We start from the raw sequence: 16,081 nt of genomic DNA, 5'->3' as shown, positions 1-16,081 counted from the left end.
GCCAGAATCTCTGTCCCCCCACATCCTGGCCCCAAACTCTGATCCCGGAGAGCCAGCCTTCCTAGCTGCCAACCCCCACTCGGCCACCGCCAACCCTCTTTGCAATCTCGTGCCTCAGTTTCCCCTCATCAGAAAGGGGGGCTTGTAACCGCTCCTCTTGGAGGCGGATCTGCCACCCGCTCCGTGCTGCTGGGCGAGTGGCCCTGGGAGCGGGGCCGTTGCTAAGGCTCCGTCCTCCAGCTGCCGGGGGGCAGGGATTGTCCTACGCCCAGCATGATGCCAACCCCGGTGCAGCGCTGATCGGGGCACGGAGGGTGGCGAGGGGTCTCCAGCAAGGGGTGCCATACGGGGGCTGCCCCAGACAGAAAGGGGAAGCCAGGCTGGAATGGGACGTCCCCCTCCAGCTGCCATACCCCAAAATCATCCCAGTGCCCCTCAGGAGAGGCTGGCGAGTGGGATCAGCTGTGCCAGTGGCCCACGGGAGTGGCTCCCCTGCTGGGCAGTGAGCGGCACTGGGGTGCGGGGCCCACGGGGACACGGCCCCCTCCTGCCACACCTCGGCCCTGGCAACTTCCCTGCCCCCCAGCCCGGCTTGCCAGAGCTGTGACCCCTGGGGGGCACCTGCTCCTGGGACACCGAAACACCAGAAACTCAGCTGCTCCCCGCAACTGTCCAGTGTCAATTGCAACTCTGGACCCCCCCCCGCCACGTTACAGCCCCGTCGGTGCCCCTCAGTCCCAACCCACAGCCCCCTCCTACCCTGCCCCCTGGGGCCCATTCCCCTGCCCCACAGCCCTGCCGATGCCCCTCAGTCCCAACCCACAGCCCCCTCCTACCCAATCCTCTGGGGCCCATTCCCCTGCCCCCCAGCCCCGCCAGTGCCCCTCAGTCCCAACCCACAGCCCCCTCCTACCCCGCCCCCTGGGGCCCATTCCCCTGCCCCACAGCCCCGCCGGTGCCCCTCAGTCCCAACCCACAGCCCCCTGCTACCCCGCCCCCTGAGGCCCATTCCCCTGCCCCACAGCCCAGCTGGTGCACCTCAGTCCCAACCCACAGCCCCCTCCTACCCGATCCTCTAGGCCCATTCCCCTGCCCCACAGCCCTGCCAGTGCCCCTCAGTCCCAACCCACAGCCCCCTCCTACCCAATCCTCTGGGGCCCATTCCCCTGCCCCACAGCTCCGCCAGTGCCCCTCAGTCCCAACCCACAGCCCCCTGCTACCCCACCCGGCTCCCCCTGCCTGGAGTCGGAGGGGGTGGACCAGTGGAGTTTCAGGTGCACCAGAGAGTTCTGCTGGGGGGGACCTGCCCGTGTCCTGCCCCAGCCCCTCCTGCAACCAGGGAGAGAACCCAGGAGTCCTGGCTCCCCTCCCACCTCGCTCCAGCTACTAGACTTTACCCTAACCCTGTCCTCCTTCCTGGCTGGGCTGGCCCCAGCTCTCAGGTCCCCCTGGCTGCCCCACTCCTGGCCCCCCTCTCACTCTAGGGGGCTGAGCCTGCACTGGGCACCCCACAGCCCCTGGGGGGCTGCAACGAGAGGTGGGGCAACTCCCACAGCACCGCTCCCCAGCCCCCTCCATCCAGCCCCACGCCCCCCGTCTCCCCCACGGGGGTGGTTGGGTCTCAGGGGCCGGGACTCCATGTCCCAGGCGCTCCCTGCGTCGCTCTCCCGCCACCCCTTGGATTGGGGGAGGGGCCCCTTGTGCCCAGGCTGCGCTGCCCCCCCTCCCCCTGTGGCCCAGCCCCTCCCGCCCGGGGCTGCAGCCGAGAGACCTTCCCGGCGCCGCCGAGTCAAGGGCGGACGCCGCGATCCGGCCCTGGAGCGCCCCATGGTAACGCCGCGCCGGGGACTCGAACCCCCCGCCCGGCACCGGCCAGAGACATCAGCCCTGGGGGTCGGTCCCTCGACTGAGCGGGGGGCGCTGGGTGCCCGAGGGGGTAGGAAGGGGGCGCTTGGTGCCCGGGAGGGGTAAGAGGCGCTGGGTGCCCCGGGGGTGGTGGAAAGGGGGGCCGTTGGGTGCCCGGGGGCGTTAGGTACCCAGGGGCCGGTGGGAAGGGGGGCACATGGCTGCTCGGAGGGGGTAAGGGGCGCTGGGTGCCCGGGGGGGTGGGAAGGGGCGCTGGGTGCCCGGGGGGCGCCTGCCCTGCTAGGGCCTGGGCTGAGACCCCCCCAGCTCCCTGCGAACGCGGGGCACCGAACGGACATGGGGGGCTGGCGGCTCGGGGGGACTGGAGACCTCACCCCCCTCCCAGGTGGCCGCGTCCCACGGGGATCAGGGTGCCGGACACCAGCCCCACCTCCCCGAGCTGAGGGGGGAGAACGCGACTTGCGCCCACTGGGATGGCAGCCCCCCCCCACCAGCTGGGGTGGGGGGCAGGGCGGAGGGAGGGGGGCAGGGGCAGCAGGGCCCCTTGTGGCGCGGGGGGAGGCTGACCTTGCCGGACCGGTTGGACGGCTCCGCTCTGGCTCCTGGAGCCGCGGGTGGAAATGAGGGGCGGCGGATGGGGGTTGTTCAGGGCAGCCGGAGCCCCAGAGCACTCTGCCCCCCTCGTGCCACTCCCGTTTCTCCCCCCCCTCCGATGCGGGGTGGGGGGTTGTACAATGGGTGGCCCCTGCTCCTCCCCCCTTCAGCAGGGGGCTGAGAGTCCAGACTCCGGAGTTCTAGTCTATTCCAAAGCTGCGTTGTGCCTCAGTTTCTCCATCCGTCCTGTAGGGATGTGGATTCAGCACCCGCCTATAGGGGGTGGTGGGGGGTCAGGTGGAGTGCCGGGGGCTGCCTGCAGGCAGGGAGCGATACTGCGCCACGGTCCTTCAGCCCCAGAGCTGCCAGCACCCGAGCCTGATGGCCGTACCGGGGGTGGGGTGAGGGGACCCCTTAATCCTCACCCCCCCAGGGGAAACCTTTAGAAGTTGCATTTGCACCCCCCAGGTTTCAGGGACAGGGCTCCTCTGATAGGTGGTATCATATGCGGGGGAAACTGAGGCACCAAGACGTGAAAGGGATTCACCCAGGATCACATATCGCGTCTGTGGCAGAGCCGGGGAGAGAAACCAGGAGTCCTGGCTCCGAGCCCCCCACCCTGCTCTAACCACTAGATCCCACTGTCCTCCCAGAACTGGGGCAGATCCCAGGAGTCCTGATTCCCAGCACCTCAGCCACATCTCCCATCTCTGTGTGTGTCGGGGGCTGGCTGGGCCCATGGCCGGGTCTATTCTCCCCTGCAGGAGCCCCTCCAGCAGTGGGGTGAAGAGGTGGAAGACGGGGCCATCTACAGCGTCACCCTGCAGCGGGTGAGGGCGGACCCTGCGGCCAACGGGGGACCCTGCCCTCTGGTAGGGGGGGCTCTGCCAGGGGCCTGTCAGCTCGCCTGTGCCAAGTGGGGCTGGACCCAGTCAGCACCTGCATGGGGGATCCCAGAGCTGAACCCTGGTGCTGCAGGGGGCGGGAGGCCCAGCAGGGGGCGCTGGGCCATGACACTGGGTCATTTTCTCGCCTACATTTTCTCTGGGAGCAAATGCGCAGCGTGGTTATAAACAGCCCCTGTGCTCCACCCCAGAGGCGGCTGCATCTCAGCGCCGAGTGCGGGGTCCCTGTATAAACAGCCCCCCACATCCCACCCAAGAGGGGGCTGCATCTCAGCGCCAAGCGAGGGGTCCCTGTATAAACAGCCCCTGGGCCCCATCCCAGAGGTGGCTGCATCTCAGTGCTGAGTGCGGGGTCCCTGTATAAACAGCCCCTGGGCCTCACCCAAGAGTGGGCTGCATCTCAGGCCAGTGGAGCCTTTTGGGATCCAGCAGGAGGGAAAGAGGCTGGGGTGACGTAATTATTCTTTCTATTCCCTCTGTCTCGATCTCTCCACACCTGTCTATCCCCCCATCCCCTCTCTCTCTCTCTCTCTCTCTCTCTCTATCTATCCATCCCCATCCACCCCATCTATCTATCTATCTATCTATCTATCCCCATACACCCCTTCTATCTATCTATCTATCTATCTATCTATCTATCTATCCCCATACACCCCTTCTATCTATCTATCTATCTATCTATCTATCTATCTATCTATCTATCTATCCCCATACACCCCTTCTATCTATCTATCTATCTATCTATCTATCTATCTATCTATCTATCTATCTATCTATCTATCTATCTATATATCTCCTTCACTCCCTCCCTCTCACTCCATCCAATCTATTTCTCACACTCCATCCATCCCTCTCTCTGCCCATCCCTCTCTCCCTACCCCCCCCCCCCGGCAGGCTGGAGTTGGCCCCCCCTGCCCCTTCGTCCAGTACCGCACCTGCAAGCTGCGCCGGCTGCGTGCCGGGACCTTGCCCCAGCTGGTGAGAGGCCTGGTCTCCGCCCATGCAGAGGGCGACCCTGGCTACCTCCCCAGCTTCCTGGCCACCTACCGCGCCTTCGCCACTCCCGGCCGCGTGCTGGAGCTGCTGCTGCCATTGGGCCGCGACAGGTGAGCTGAGAGTGTGTGTGCTGGGATCCCCCCACCCCGACAGGTGAGCCCGGGATGGTGCTGGGATCCCCCCACCCCGACAGGTGAGCTGGGAGTGTGTGTGCTGGGATCCCCCCACCCCGACAGGTGAGCTGGGAGTGTGTGTGCTGGGATCCCCCCACCCCGACAGGTGAGCTGGGGGTGTGTGTGCTGGGATCCCCCCACCCCGACAGGTGAGCCCGGGGTGGTGCTGGGATCCCCCCACCCCGACAGGTGAGCTGGGGGTGTGTGTGCTGAGATCCCCCCACCCCAACAGGTGAGCTGGGGGTGTGTGTGCTGAGATCCCCCCACCCCGACAGGTGAGCTGGGGGTGTGTGTGCTGGGATCCCCCCACCCCAACAGGTGAGCCCGGGGGGGCGCTGGGATCCCCCCACCCCCACAGGTGAGCTGGGGGTGTGTGTGCTGGGATCCCCCCACCCCGACAGGTGAGCCCGGCGGCTGGTCTCTGGGCATACTGGGAGGTGAGAACCCTGTAGTCTGGTCCTTGTGGTGGGGGCCCTCACCCACCCGGGCCAGGGAAGGGGGCTGCTTTGGGTTGGGGGGTCTCAGACCAGCTCCTGGGGTTACAGGGATGCCCCCAGACCCAGAGGGGAGGGGCCTCCTCTTGTCAGGACTGTCCCCCCCTTCCCCCCAGGGCTGTGCTGCAGGTGCTGGAGCTCTGGCTGCGTGATCACCCCGAGGATTTCCGGGAGCCCCCCCAGCACCCCAGCCTGCGCCAGCTCCATGGCTACCTGCGCCAGGCAGCCCCGGGCTCGGAGGGGTGTGCGCGGGCCAAAGGGCTACTGCAGGGCTTCCAGGAGGAGCCAGGAGATGAACAGGTGGAGCCTGAGGGTAAGAGACTCCAGACTACAAGCCCTGCCTCTGCCTGTCCCCCGCAACTCCTGGCTACAACCCCCGACTCCGTCTGTCCCCTGGCTACAACCCCCGACTCCGCCTGTCCCCTGGCTACAACCCCCGCCTTGGCCTGAACCTGGCTACAACCCCACCTCTGCCTGTCCCGTGCCTCCACCTGTTCCCTCGCTACAGTCCCTGCCTCCGCCTGTCACCCCCTGGCTACAACCCCCACCTTTGCCTGTCCCCTGGCTACATACCCCGACTCCACCTGTCCCCTGGCTACAACCCCCACCTCTGCCTGTCACCCCCTGGTTACAACCCCTGCCTCGGCCTGTCCCCTGCCCCTGTTGCCTCTGCCTGTCCCCTGCCTCCACCTGTTCCCATTCCCCCACACCTCTGCCTGCCCCTGTTACTCCCTCCTCCAGCTGTCCCCTGGTTACAACCCCCATCTCTGTCTGTCCCCTGGTTACAACCCCCCAGCACCTGTCCCCCTCCTGGCTCTTCCACCACCACCTGTCCCCTGGCTGCAGCCCCTCGTCTGTCTGTCCATCTTATCCCCTCCTCCACCCATCCCTTGGCTGGGACCCCTCAGCTCCTGTCCCCCTCGCAGGCCGATGTGCAGCCGGCTGGTCTGATGCCCGGCGCTGTCTCCCCTGCAGGCTGTGACTCCCCTGGGGCTGGTCCGCTGGCGCTGGGGGGCAAGGGGGGGCCAGAGGGCTGCGGGGAGCCCCCTGATCTCCTGTCGTTCAGTGTGGAGGAGGTGGCCGAGCAGATCACGCTAATGGACATAGTAAGTGGGGGGCTGGGGGAGGGGGGACAGAGCTCCCAAGAGAGCATAGCCTAGGGGTTAGAGCAGGGGCCCCGAGGGGCAGAACTCCTGGGTTCTCTCCCCAGCTCTGGGCGGGGAGTGGGGTCTAAAGCTTAGAGCAAGGAGGGGCTGGGAACCAGGACTCCTGGGTTCTCTCCCCAGCTCTGGGAGGGGAGTGGGGTCTAAAGCTTAGAGCAAGGAGGGGCTGGGAACCAGGACTCCTGGGTTCTCTCCCCAGCTCTGGGAGGGGAGTGGGGTCTAGTGGTTAGAGCAGGGGGGTGCTGGGACCCAGCCCTTTCCCTCTCCCTCTCCTCCCTCCCCAGGAGCTGTTCATGCAGGTGAGGCCCTTCCACTGCCTGGGCTGTGTGTGGTCGCAGCGGGACCGCAAGGCCGGCGAGGGGGCCGCGCCCAGCGTCCGCGCCACCGTGGCCCAGTTCAACGCTGTCACCGGCTGCGTCGTCGCCTCGGTTCTGGGTGACGTGCAGCTCCGTGCGCCGCAGAGAGCCCGGCTGCTGGAGAAGTGGGTCGCCATCGCCCAGGTGGGGGCAGGGGACAGCTGAGGGGGTGGGGGTGGGAGGCGGGGCCGTGGGGGCCCAGTGGGGTGCGGGGGAACTTGAGGGGCACTTACGGGAGGTTGGGGGGAATCCAGGCCAGCAGGGGCTGGGGGAGGGAGTCCAGTAGTAACTGGACGTGTGCCGGCCTGGGGGGTTGGGGGGCAGATCGGGGGGGGGGGGCAGCTGGATCCCACTGACTCCCCTCCCACCCAGCACTGCTACTTTCTGCGTAACTTCTCCTCCCTGCGAGCCGTGATCTCCGCCCTGCAGTCCAGCCCCGTGCACCGGCTCAAGAGGACCTGGGCTGCTGTCAGCCGGTGAGAGCCGGGGGGGCTGAATGGAGGGGGCTGGGGACAAGCGCAGGGGGCGGGGGCGGTCCAGCTCTCACAGCCTGCCTCCCTTCAGCTTGGTGGGGAGAGCTTGGGGGTCAGTTTGGCTCCATGCAACCTGACCAGCGTCCCCCAAAGGCGCGGCTGGGATGGCCAGGGCTAATCCAGGAAGTCCCGCCTTCCAGAGCGTGGGACTTGTCCCCAAGAGCCAATGCTCTTGGGTTGGGGCTCACGGTGTGGAGTGGGGTCCAGAGGGTCCTGGTGACCCTGGGGGGTGCTATGGGCGGGGGTCAGGGCGTGCTGGGGAGGCTGCCAGGATGGGGTTCAGCGGGTGGGCGAGGGATTGGGGGGGTGAGAGGATTAGGGGTGCTGGGGTGGGGATAGTGTCAGGACGATGCAGGGACCAGGGATTGGTGGGTGCTGGGATTGGGGGTTGAGGATTGGAGGTGCCGGGGATGGGTGGGGATTAGGGGTGAGGATCAGGGGTGCTGGGGCAGATGGGGGTGGGGATCAGGAGTGCCAGGGTGGGTGGGGGCAGGGATCGGGGGCTGAGGATTGGGGGTGCCTGGGCCGATGGGGCCGGGGATCAGAGGTGCCGGGGCCGATGGGTTCGGGGATAGGGGGTGCCAGGGCTGATGGGGATCGGGGGTGCCAGGGTGGGTGGGGGCGGGGATTGGGGGCTGAGGATTGGAGGTGCTGGGGCCGATGGGGCCGGGGATCGATGGGGCCGGGGACCAGGGGCAGTGAGGCCTGGGATCGGGGGTGCCGGGGCCGATGGGGATGGGGATTGGGGGTGCATGCATGGAGAGAGCTCTGCCTCGGTTCCCCCCAGGGACACCATGGGCGTCTTCCGGAAGCTCTCGCAGATCTTCTCCGATGACAAGAACCACCTGAGCTGCCGGGAAATCCTGCTGCAGGTACCTGGCACGGGGGCCATGCTGTGGGGTGCTGTGCCCCAGGGAGCAGGGTAGGGGGCTCGGCAGGGGGTGCTGTGCTGCGGGGGGGGGTTTGATGAAAGGTGGGGGGCTTGCCAGGGGATGTCGTGCTGCAGGGGGGCAGGAAGCTGGGCGGGGGTGTGTGTGGGGGGCACCGTGCCCCCGGCAGTGGGATTTTGCTCCGTGTACCGGCAGCACCCGTCAAAGGTTTCTTTCCGCTGGGCCTTTGCCCAGGGAGACGCTGCCCGGGGTGCCCCCAACAGAGCCCGCAAAGCTACTCAGTGACTGACTCCCCCGGGCTGGGGGAGGGGAGCCCAGGGCTGGGCTAGCAGGGGGCTGCGGGTTGGGAGTGAGGGGCGCTGGCAGCGCCGGTGGGTGACCCGGACCCTCCCCCCTCCAGGCGCCCCCCCCGGCCACGGTCCCGTACCTCGGCACCTTCTTGACGGATCTGGTGATGCTGGACACGGCGCTGCCGGATTTCCTGGAGGTGAGTCGGAGGTTGGGGAGGGGGGTCTCCCCAGGCTCACACCATTGCTGTGCCCCCCCCCCCGCAGCGCCCGGCTCAGGGGCCCCTTGGGCCGAGCTGCCTGTTCCCCCGAGACCCCCAGAGGCTCTTCTGCACATCCTGCCCCTGGGGGCCGGGACATATCTCATCTCACCCCACCCCCATTGTTCGTCAGCCCTCCTCGAGTGCCAGCCCCTTCCCGGGGTAACCACCTAATGTGAACACTGGGGGGGCCCCAACTGCCCTCATGTTCTCTCTCTGATTCCCCCCCCAAGGGTGGGCTCATCAACTTTGAAAAGAGGAGGAAGGTGAGTGTGTGTGTGGGGGGGGGCGGGGGAGCTGGCCGGGAGAGCAGAGGGGAGTGGGGTCTAGTGGTCAAGGGGCGGGGGGCTGGGAGTCAGGACTCCTGGGATCTCTGATTCATTGGTGGGAGGCTGTGGGGAGGGTAAGGGGATGGGAGATGATGGGGGGGAGATGGGGGACAGGAAGCTGGAGGGGTGGATAGGAGGCTGGGGGGGTGATGACGGCTGGGAGCTGGGGGGCAGGAGGCTGGGCAGATGGGGGGATGGGAGGTGCGGGGGATGGAGGACAGGAGGCTGGCAGTGGCGGGACGAGTGCTGGGGGGCACGGGGAATGGATGGGAGGCTGGGGAGCACGGGGACAGGAGGCTTGGGGGGACGGGAGCTGAGGAGGACGGGGGATGGGGGGATGGCTGGGGGGCAGTAGGGAACAGGAGCTGGGGGGGCAGGAGGCTGGGCGAAGGTGGGGATGGGAGCTCGGGGGGGCAGGAGGCTGGGTGGAGAGGGGGATGGGAGCTGGGGGGGACGGAAAGCTGGGCAGAGAGGGGGACGGGAGCTGGGAGAGAGGGAGCCCCGAACCCAGTCTCACCCCATGTCCGGGCCCAGGAGGCAGAGATCCTGCTGCGGATCCGGCAGCTGCAGGCGTCGTGTGGGGGCTACGCCCTGCGCCCCAGCCCCCCCGTGCTGGCCACCTTTCAGCACCACGCCCGGCTCTCCGAGGAGCAGAGGTACCACGGGAGGTGGGGAGGGGGTCTCGGGGGGAGCACGGCGGGGATAGGAGGGAGGTGGTCAGGGAGCAGGGAGTGCAGTGGGGGGACAGGGGAGGGGCCGGAAGGGGGCCGGTGGGGAGGGGGCGGGGAGGGGGGACAGGAGAGAGGCCGGGGGCCAGCAGGGAGCGGGGAAGAGAGATGCAGGGGGGCAGCTGGGAGGCCGGGGTGGGGGCAGTACGGAGGCGAGGGGGGGGCAATGAGGGGGGCAGGAGGAAGTCTGGGGAGCAGCAGTGAGAGGGGGCAGGAGGGAGGCCAGGGAGGGGGCAGCGAGGGGGGCAGGAGGGAGGCTGGGGGGCAGTACAGAGGTGGGGGAGGCGGCTGGGAGGGGGGGTAGGAGGGAGGCCGGGGGGCAGCGGGAGGCGGGGGAGCGGGTAATTGGGCTTCACCTGGGGAGCTGCCTGGAGCGTCCCCCACCATGACGGACGGAGCGCAGTAGCAGCGGGAGGGGGCAGGACGGACACGCGCTAACCCCCCCAATCCGCTCCCCCCCCAGCTACCGGGTCTCCCGGCTCATCGAGCCCCCAGCCAACTCCTGCCCCAGCTCACCCCGCGTGAAACGCAGCCTCAGCAAACGCTTCAGCTCGTAAGTGGCCCCCGGCCCCCCCGAGGCCCCCGCCGTGGGGAGCCCCCAAGCTGCGGCCGGGCGGGCAGCTCCGGAGCTGGCCTGGGCTCCGCGAAAGGCCAGATGGGACGATCCCAGCGGGGGAGTCTGTCTGTCCAAGCGTCCGTCTCCCTGTGAGCAGCCCCCACCCCCCCAAAACCTGAGCGAGGGGAGCCAGGAGCCCTGCCCGGGAGGTGTGGGGATGGCCCTGGCATGGGAGCCATGGGCTGGTCACCCTCCTGCCCGTGACCAGCCTGCCTCAGTTTCCCATGGGGGTTCCCGTCGGCGTCCTGCATCCCCTGTTCAGAGGGGTTGATCCTGCTCGGCTCCTGGGGGCGCCAGGGGGCAGCTCTTGGCCAGGCATCACTCCCCTCTCCTCTGGGGGTCAGTCCCTCGGCACTAGTGGCTGGTCAGGCAGAATCAGTGGGGAAACTGAGGCACACCTCGTGGTCATAAAACTATTACCAGAATTCCCACATTCAGTCGAGGGATGGGGGGAGGGGCAGGGGGTCCGTAGGTATTCGGGGGAGGAGGTGGGCGTTGGGGGGCGTCTTGCTCTGTGGGGGTGGAATTGGCATCTGGAGGGGGATGGGGATGTCTGGGGGGCAGGTTCTCCTTTCGAGCCCCCCCAGCCCTTCTCCCCTTTCTTGCTCATTCACTCCCGTCTCCCCTCAGGCTCCTGCTGGGGTCCGAGGCCCTGCCCCCCCGGCTGCCCTCTGCAAAGGGCAGCATCTCGCCCTCGGGCACCGGCAGCAGCTGCGAAGCCGATGAGGGATCCAGTGCCCCCTGCTCCCCAGAGATGGGGGGGCCCCTCTGCAAGGTACTGTGGGGTGCCGGGGGGGGGATGTGCTGGGGTGGCTCAGACCTGACTGGGGGTAGCCGGGGATGGGATGGGCTGTCCCAGTGCAAAGGCCAGTGCCCGCTGGGCTCCCGGGGTTAGAGGAGGGGGAGGGGGGATTGGGAGCCAGGACTCCTGGGTTCTCTCCCCAGCTCTGGGAGGGGAGTGGGGTGCAGTGGTTAGAGTTGGGGGGAGGGCAGGGCTGGGAGCCCGGACTCCTGGGTTCTATCCCTGCTCGCTCACCAGCTCCCGTTTCTCCCCCTGCCCTGGCACAGAGCCTGCTGGAGCTGCCATTGAGCACCTGCCCCCCCGAGGAGCCGTCCTCCCCCCTTGCCCGCCGCCCCTGCTCGCCCCTCTACAACCAGCAGGGGGCGGACTCGTGCGTCGTGCGGGTCAGCATGGAGAACGCCCACGGCAACCTCTACAAGAGCATCCTGGTGAGGGGGGGCTGGGGGTCCTGCCCCTGGGCGGGGGGCGGGGCTGGGGTCTGGCCCCGCCCCTTTGGGCCCCACCCCGTCTCTGCCCTCCTCCCCACCCCTGCATGTGCTGCCCCCTCCCCCAGCCTGCTCTGCTCCGCCCCCCCCGTGCCCGTCTCTGCCCCCCATGCTGATCCTGTGCCCCCCACTGCCCCCCAGCTGACCAGCCAGGACAAGACCCCAGCCGTGGTGCTGCGCGCCCTTCAGAAACACAGCCTGGAAGGGACCCCGCCCGGAGACTTCCAGCTCCTGCAGCTGCTGGGGGGCGGCCGAGGTGAGGGGGGCATGGCTGGGATGGGGAGCAGAGGGCGGGGTGGGGGAGCATGGGGGGTGGGGAGGTGTCACAGCTGGGGGGAGAGCATGCTGGGTGTGGGGGGAGGGGCAGGGGGTGTTGCTGGAGAAGAGGACCAGGTGGGGGGAGCACATGGGGGGGGGGGAGGATGAGGGCATGGGGGAGGGGAGGTGTCACAGGTGGGGGGATGAGGTCATGGGGGGAAGGTGGTGTTGGGGAGGGGCAGGGGGTATTGCCAGAGCAGAGGACCAGGTGGGGGGACCTTGCGGGGGGGAGCAGGGGGTGTTCCTGGAGAAGGGGACCAGCTGGGGGGGTCTCCAGTATCATTGTGCCCCCTCACGCTCTCCCCCGACCACCCCCTCCCCCCAGAGCTGCTGATCCCCGACGGGGCCAACGCCTTCTACGCCATGAATCCAGCCGCCGACTTCAACTTCGTCCTGCGCCGGAAGGGCCCCCCCAGCCCCCGCCTGCCCCCACCCAGCCCTGCCCACAGAGCCCCCACTCCCCTCCCCCACAGCCCTGCCCTAACCACGGAGCCCCCGCTCCCCTCCCCCCTAGAGCCCATTTTACCCCATGCACCCCGCAGCCCGGCCACCCCCCCCCACGCTCCCTCCTCTCCTCGCTCCCAGCCCCCAGCCCCCCCCATCCTAGCGCCTCCCCCTGGCAGCCTCCCCCCTGATCTCCACCGCCAGAGCCCCCTGCTTCGTTCCCCAGCTCCCCTGCCCCCCGACTGGCTGCACATCCAGCTCCTCCCTGCGCCCCCTGTTGGCCCCTCCCCAGGCTGCTGTGCACAGGGCCCCCCATTGTCTTGACCCATAAGGGTCACCAAGACTCTGGGGATCTATACTATCCCTCCCCCCGCCCACCACGCCAGCAGGGAAAGGGTGACAGGGAAACAACCCTCAGCTGGGATCTCCCAAATCCCCCCTCAGTCAGTCCCTGGGTATGGGCACCCCCCAGCCTGCCCCCCGTCCCGCCTGGCAGCCGGGAGCGCCGAGCATGCCGTGGGGCACCGGAGACGCGAGGATCGGCTGTGCTGAGGGCCGGGCTTCCCCCGGCTGCCCTGCTCCTGGGAAGAGGGGTTTGGGGGGCAGGCGATCCACGGGGACCTGGATGGGGCCAGCGCTCCTGGGAGAGGTCCCCGCCAAGGGGTGGGGTCTGTGCTGGGGGTTCCCCCCTCTCGCTGCTCCCCAGCAACCAGCCGAGGGGGGGCTCTGAATCCTGGATGTTCTGGCCCCCGCGGGCCCTTCTTCCAATAAACCCCCCTGAGTAGAGCAAACCATGGTTTGATGGTCTGTTCTGCCCCACACCCTGGGGGTATCTGGGGCAGGCTGGTGTTAGTAGGGGGTGGAGATGGGGGGAAAGCGATTTTCCCAGCAGCCCCAGAAAACTCAAGTTCCCTCCCCCCCCCCATTGCCCCTTCATTTTTTTCAGCTGATTGATCCCCCACCTCAAGGGGCCCCCGTCCCTGGCTGCCTTGGGGGGCCCCAGGTGGGAAATTGGTGGGGCTCTAGGCTGATGCATGTTGGGGATGCTGCTGCTTTTTCAGCCCCACCCACTGGTTGCCGTAACAATGCTGGGGAGATGAACCTCGCTCTGGGTGGGCGGGGGGCTGCCAGGAGGGGGCAGGGAGGGAGCGTTGGGGTCTCATTCCCCTCCGCAGCTTTGTGTGTAGGTGTGGGGAGTCCCCACTTCAGCCCTTTGCAACCCCAGGATCAGGGTGTCTGCAACTCCTCCCAGCCCAGGATCGGGCCCTTGGCGGATGTACCCCCCCCCCCACTCCAGAATTGGGCCCTCAGTCACCCCCCACCCTCAGGCTGGGGCCTGGAGCTGAATCAGGATTGGACCTTGGGGGGATGGGGACAGAGGAGGGGTTGGCTCCTGGGGTCCCACGTCCCCCTTGCTACTACTGACGCTGGGGGCTGCGTGCCCAGGGCCACGAGGGCAGCGAGACGCTCGCCCCCAGGCCACTGTGGGGGGAAGGAGGGCTCCGGGCTGGGAGGGGGCAACGGACCCCGGCTGGGAGCCTGAGCCCCAGAGAGATCCCCAGAGTCTGGCAGCCACATCCTGCTTCCTGCCCATCACAGCCCTGCCCCAGCTCTGCCAGCAGCAGACAGAGAGGGGCATGGGGGCGGGTGGGTGAGAGGTGGGAAGGGATGGATAGAGGGGGCATGGGGCAGGTAGGGATGGATAGAGGGGGGCAAGGGGAAGGGTGAGAGGTGGGAGGGGATGGATGGGGGCATGGGGCGGGTGGGGGTGGGAAGGGATGGATAGAGGGGGGCAAGGGGAAGGGTGAGAGGTGGGAAGGGATGGATAGAGGGGGCATGGGGCGGGTGGGGGTGGGAAGGGATGGATAGAGGGGGCAAGGGGATGGGTGGGGGTGGGAAGGGATGGATAGAGGGGGCAAGGGGACGGGTGGGGGTGGGAAGGGATGGATAGAGGGGGAAAAGGGTGGGTGGGAAGGGGTGGATAGAGGGGGCAAGGGGCGGGTGGGGGTGGGAAGGGATGGATAGAGGGGGAAAGTGCATGGGTGGGAAGGGATGGATAGAGGGGGCGAGAGGCGGGTGGGGGGTGGGAAGGGATGGAGGGGGGGCATGGGGCGGGTGGGGGTGGGAAGGGATGGATAGAGGGGGGCAAGGGGAAGGGTGAGAGGTGGGAAGGGATGGATAGAGGGGGCATGGGGCGGGTGGGGGTGGGAAGGGATGGATAGAGGGGGCAAGGGGACGGGTGGGGGTGGGAAGGGATGTTGGGGGTGGGAAGGGATGGATAGAGGGGGAAAAGGGTGGGTGGGAAGGGATGGATAGAGGGGGCAAGGGGACGGGTGGGGGTGGGAAGGGATGTTGGAGGTGGGAAGGGATGGATAGAGGGGGAAAAGGGTGGGTGGGAAGGGATGGATAGAGGGGGCAAGGGGCGGGTGGGGGTGGGAAGGGATGGATAGAGGGGGAAAGGGCATGGGTGGGAAGGGATGGATAGAGGGGGCGAGAGGCGGGTGGGGGGTAGGAAGGGATGGAGGGGGGGCATGGGGACGGGTGGGTGCCTGTGGGGAGGGACGATAGATCAGGTGGATTCGGGTTCTGCAGCTGGCTGGCGCAGGGCCGTGTCCTGGGTTCCTCCAGGTTGGTATCTGGGGCCCACGGTGCCTCCCTGGTGCCAGGCCAGGCTCCCTGCCCCTCGCTGGGGGGTGCCCGGCTGCATGGGGCCGGGTCCATCGGCTGTGAATCGCGGCTGGACGCGGGCGCTCCCGGGTGCATGACCCCCAGTTTATTCAATGCCCACTGGGTCCGGGGACTCTGTCTTCCCATGGGGGCCCGTCCCCCCGGGATCCGCTCCCAGCCCCGAGCCCATCTCACCCCGGCCACGCCTGTGGGTCCATTGTCCTTTAAACACTGGCCTGGATCCACAGGGGCTGCTCCAGGCTGGGTGTTTGGGGGTGACTCGCTTATGGGGCAGCACCCCCGGCCCCACGTGACTCTGGAACTGGGCCTGTGGCACCAGCCACCCTCTCTCTCGGTGGCTCCCTGGAGCGGAGGCCGGCCAGCCCCCTGCGTGCCCCCCCAGGAGCCAGATCCCACCAGAGCAGGTTCATTAGTCACCTGCTCGCAGCCTCAGTGGGGGCCCAGGGTGGCACTGGGGGGTCGCATGGGGCAGCCTGGCCAAGCCAGAGCATGTACCCAGCAGAGCTGCGGTGGGCACCATTCTGGCTCCGTCCTTTGTCCGGCCAAGGGGCAGCGCTTAACTCCTGGCCTGACCCCTTTGTTCTGGTGCCGGGGCCTGGGCTGGGTTGCTGGGTGTGAATGAGGGGTCCGGGGGGCTCCCCTTGGCTGTTGGGAGTCTCCAGCTGGTCCTTAAACAAGCCCCTGGGTCCACCCCAGCCAGCCCCAGGTGCCTGCTCTGGGCCAAGAGCAGATTTAACACTTTCACATCTCACCACTAGTTTCCTGCCCCCCCAATCCCTGCAGTTGCCTAGCAACCAGCCAGCCTTATTCCTCCCCCACCCCAGCTGTTAAGGGGCGTCCTTAATATCCCCCCCCCCAGTTTTGGTGATCCTGGTTCCCCCAACCCCACTGTGAACCCTGTGGTGACAAGGGGGGGCCGTCAGCCTGTGGTGACCCCCAGTCTCTTCTTGCTGTCCCAGCTCAGAAAGGGTTAACGGGCAGGCCCCAGAGGGGGAAATCGGGCGGGAGCCCCCATGGGGGGGTGTGATTATCCCGCGTGGGGCGGGGGAGATAAGTAGCAAGGAGAGAGGGAAGTGTCCTGGGAACGGCTGATATGGGTCCTTCCCCCCACATCGCCTGCACCTTCCCTGAGCACAGAGTATCCCTGGCCCCCG

At 67.8% G+C, this 16,081-nt stretch overlaps 1 protein-coding gene across 5 annotated transcripts; it reads left to right on the top strand.

Moving 5' to 3' along the window:
- Nucleotides 1-1,637: 1,637 nt before the first annotated feature.
- RGL3 (ral guanine nucleotide dissociation stimulator like 3) lies at nt 1,638-13,025 on the top strand. Of its 5 annotated transcripts, none has more exons than XM_043532952.1 (16): nt 1,638-1,830; nt 3,225-3,290; nt 4,260-4,471; nt 5,145-5,341; nt 6,004-6,134; nt 6,476-6,691; nt 6,920-7,023; nt 7,868-7,952; nt 8,371-8,457; nt 8,751-8,783; nt 9,381-9,502; nt 10,038-10,127; nt 10,821-10,965; nt 11,259-11,420; nt 11,619-11,733; nt 12,121-13,025. In XM_043532952.1, the coding sequence occupies exons 1-16, from the start codon at nt 1,639-1,641 to the stop codon at nt 12,561-12,563; spliced, it is 2,400 nt and encodes a 799-aa protein (XP_043388887.1). In that variant the 5' UTR covers nt 1,638; the 3' UTR covers nt 12,564-13,025. The 5 variants fall into 5 exon arrangements, with proteins under 5 accessions (XP_043388887.1, XP_043388886.1, XP_043388884.1 ...); XM_043532951.1 differs by having other exon boundaries at nt 3,225-3,332; XM_043532950.1 differs by having other exon boundaries at nt 1,711-1,893.
- The last annotated feature ends 3,056 nt before the right edge of the window (nt 13,026-16,081 follow it).

Source organism: Chelonia mydas, chromosome 20 (genome assembly GCF_015237465.2).
Source record: "Chelonia mydas isolate rCheMyd1 chromosome 20, rCheMyd1.pri.v2, whole genome shotgun sequence".
Taxonomy (NCBI): Eukaryota; Metazoa; Chordata; order Testudines; family Cheloniidae; genus Chelonia; species Chelonia mydas.
This window is presented reverse-complemented; position numbering and strand designations above follow the sequence as displayed.

Bases quoted from the DNA above. Each gene is read 5' to 3' on its own strand.
- RGL3 (XM_043532951.1), top strand. From the start codon at position 1,639: ATGTCCCAGGCGCTCCCTGCGTCGCTCTCCCGCCACCCCTTGGATTGG. The intron at 6,135-6,475 runs GTAAGTGGGGGG...CTCCCTCCCCAG, and splicing joins AGATCACGCTAATGGACATA to GAGCTGTTCATGCAGGTGAG. The intron at 10,966-11,258 runs GTACTGTGGGGT...GCCCTGGCACAG, and splicing joins TGGGGGGGCCCCTCTGCAAG to AGCCTGCTGGAGCTGCCATT.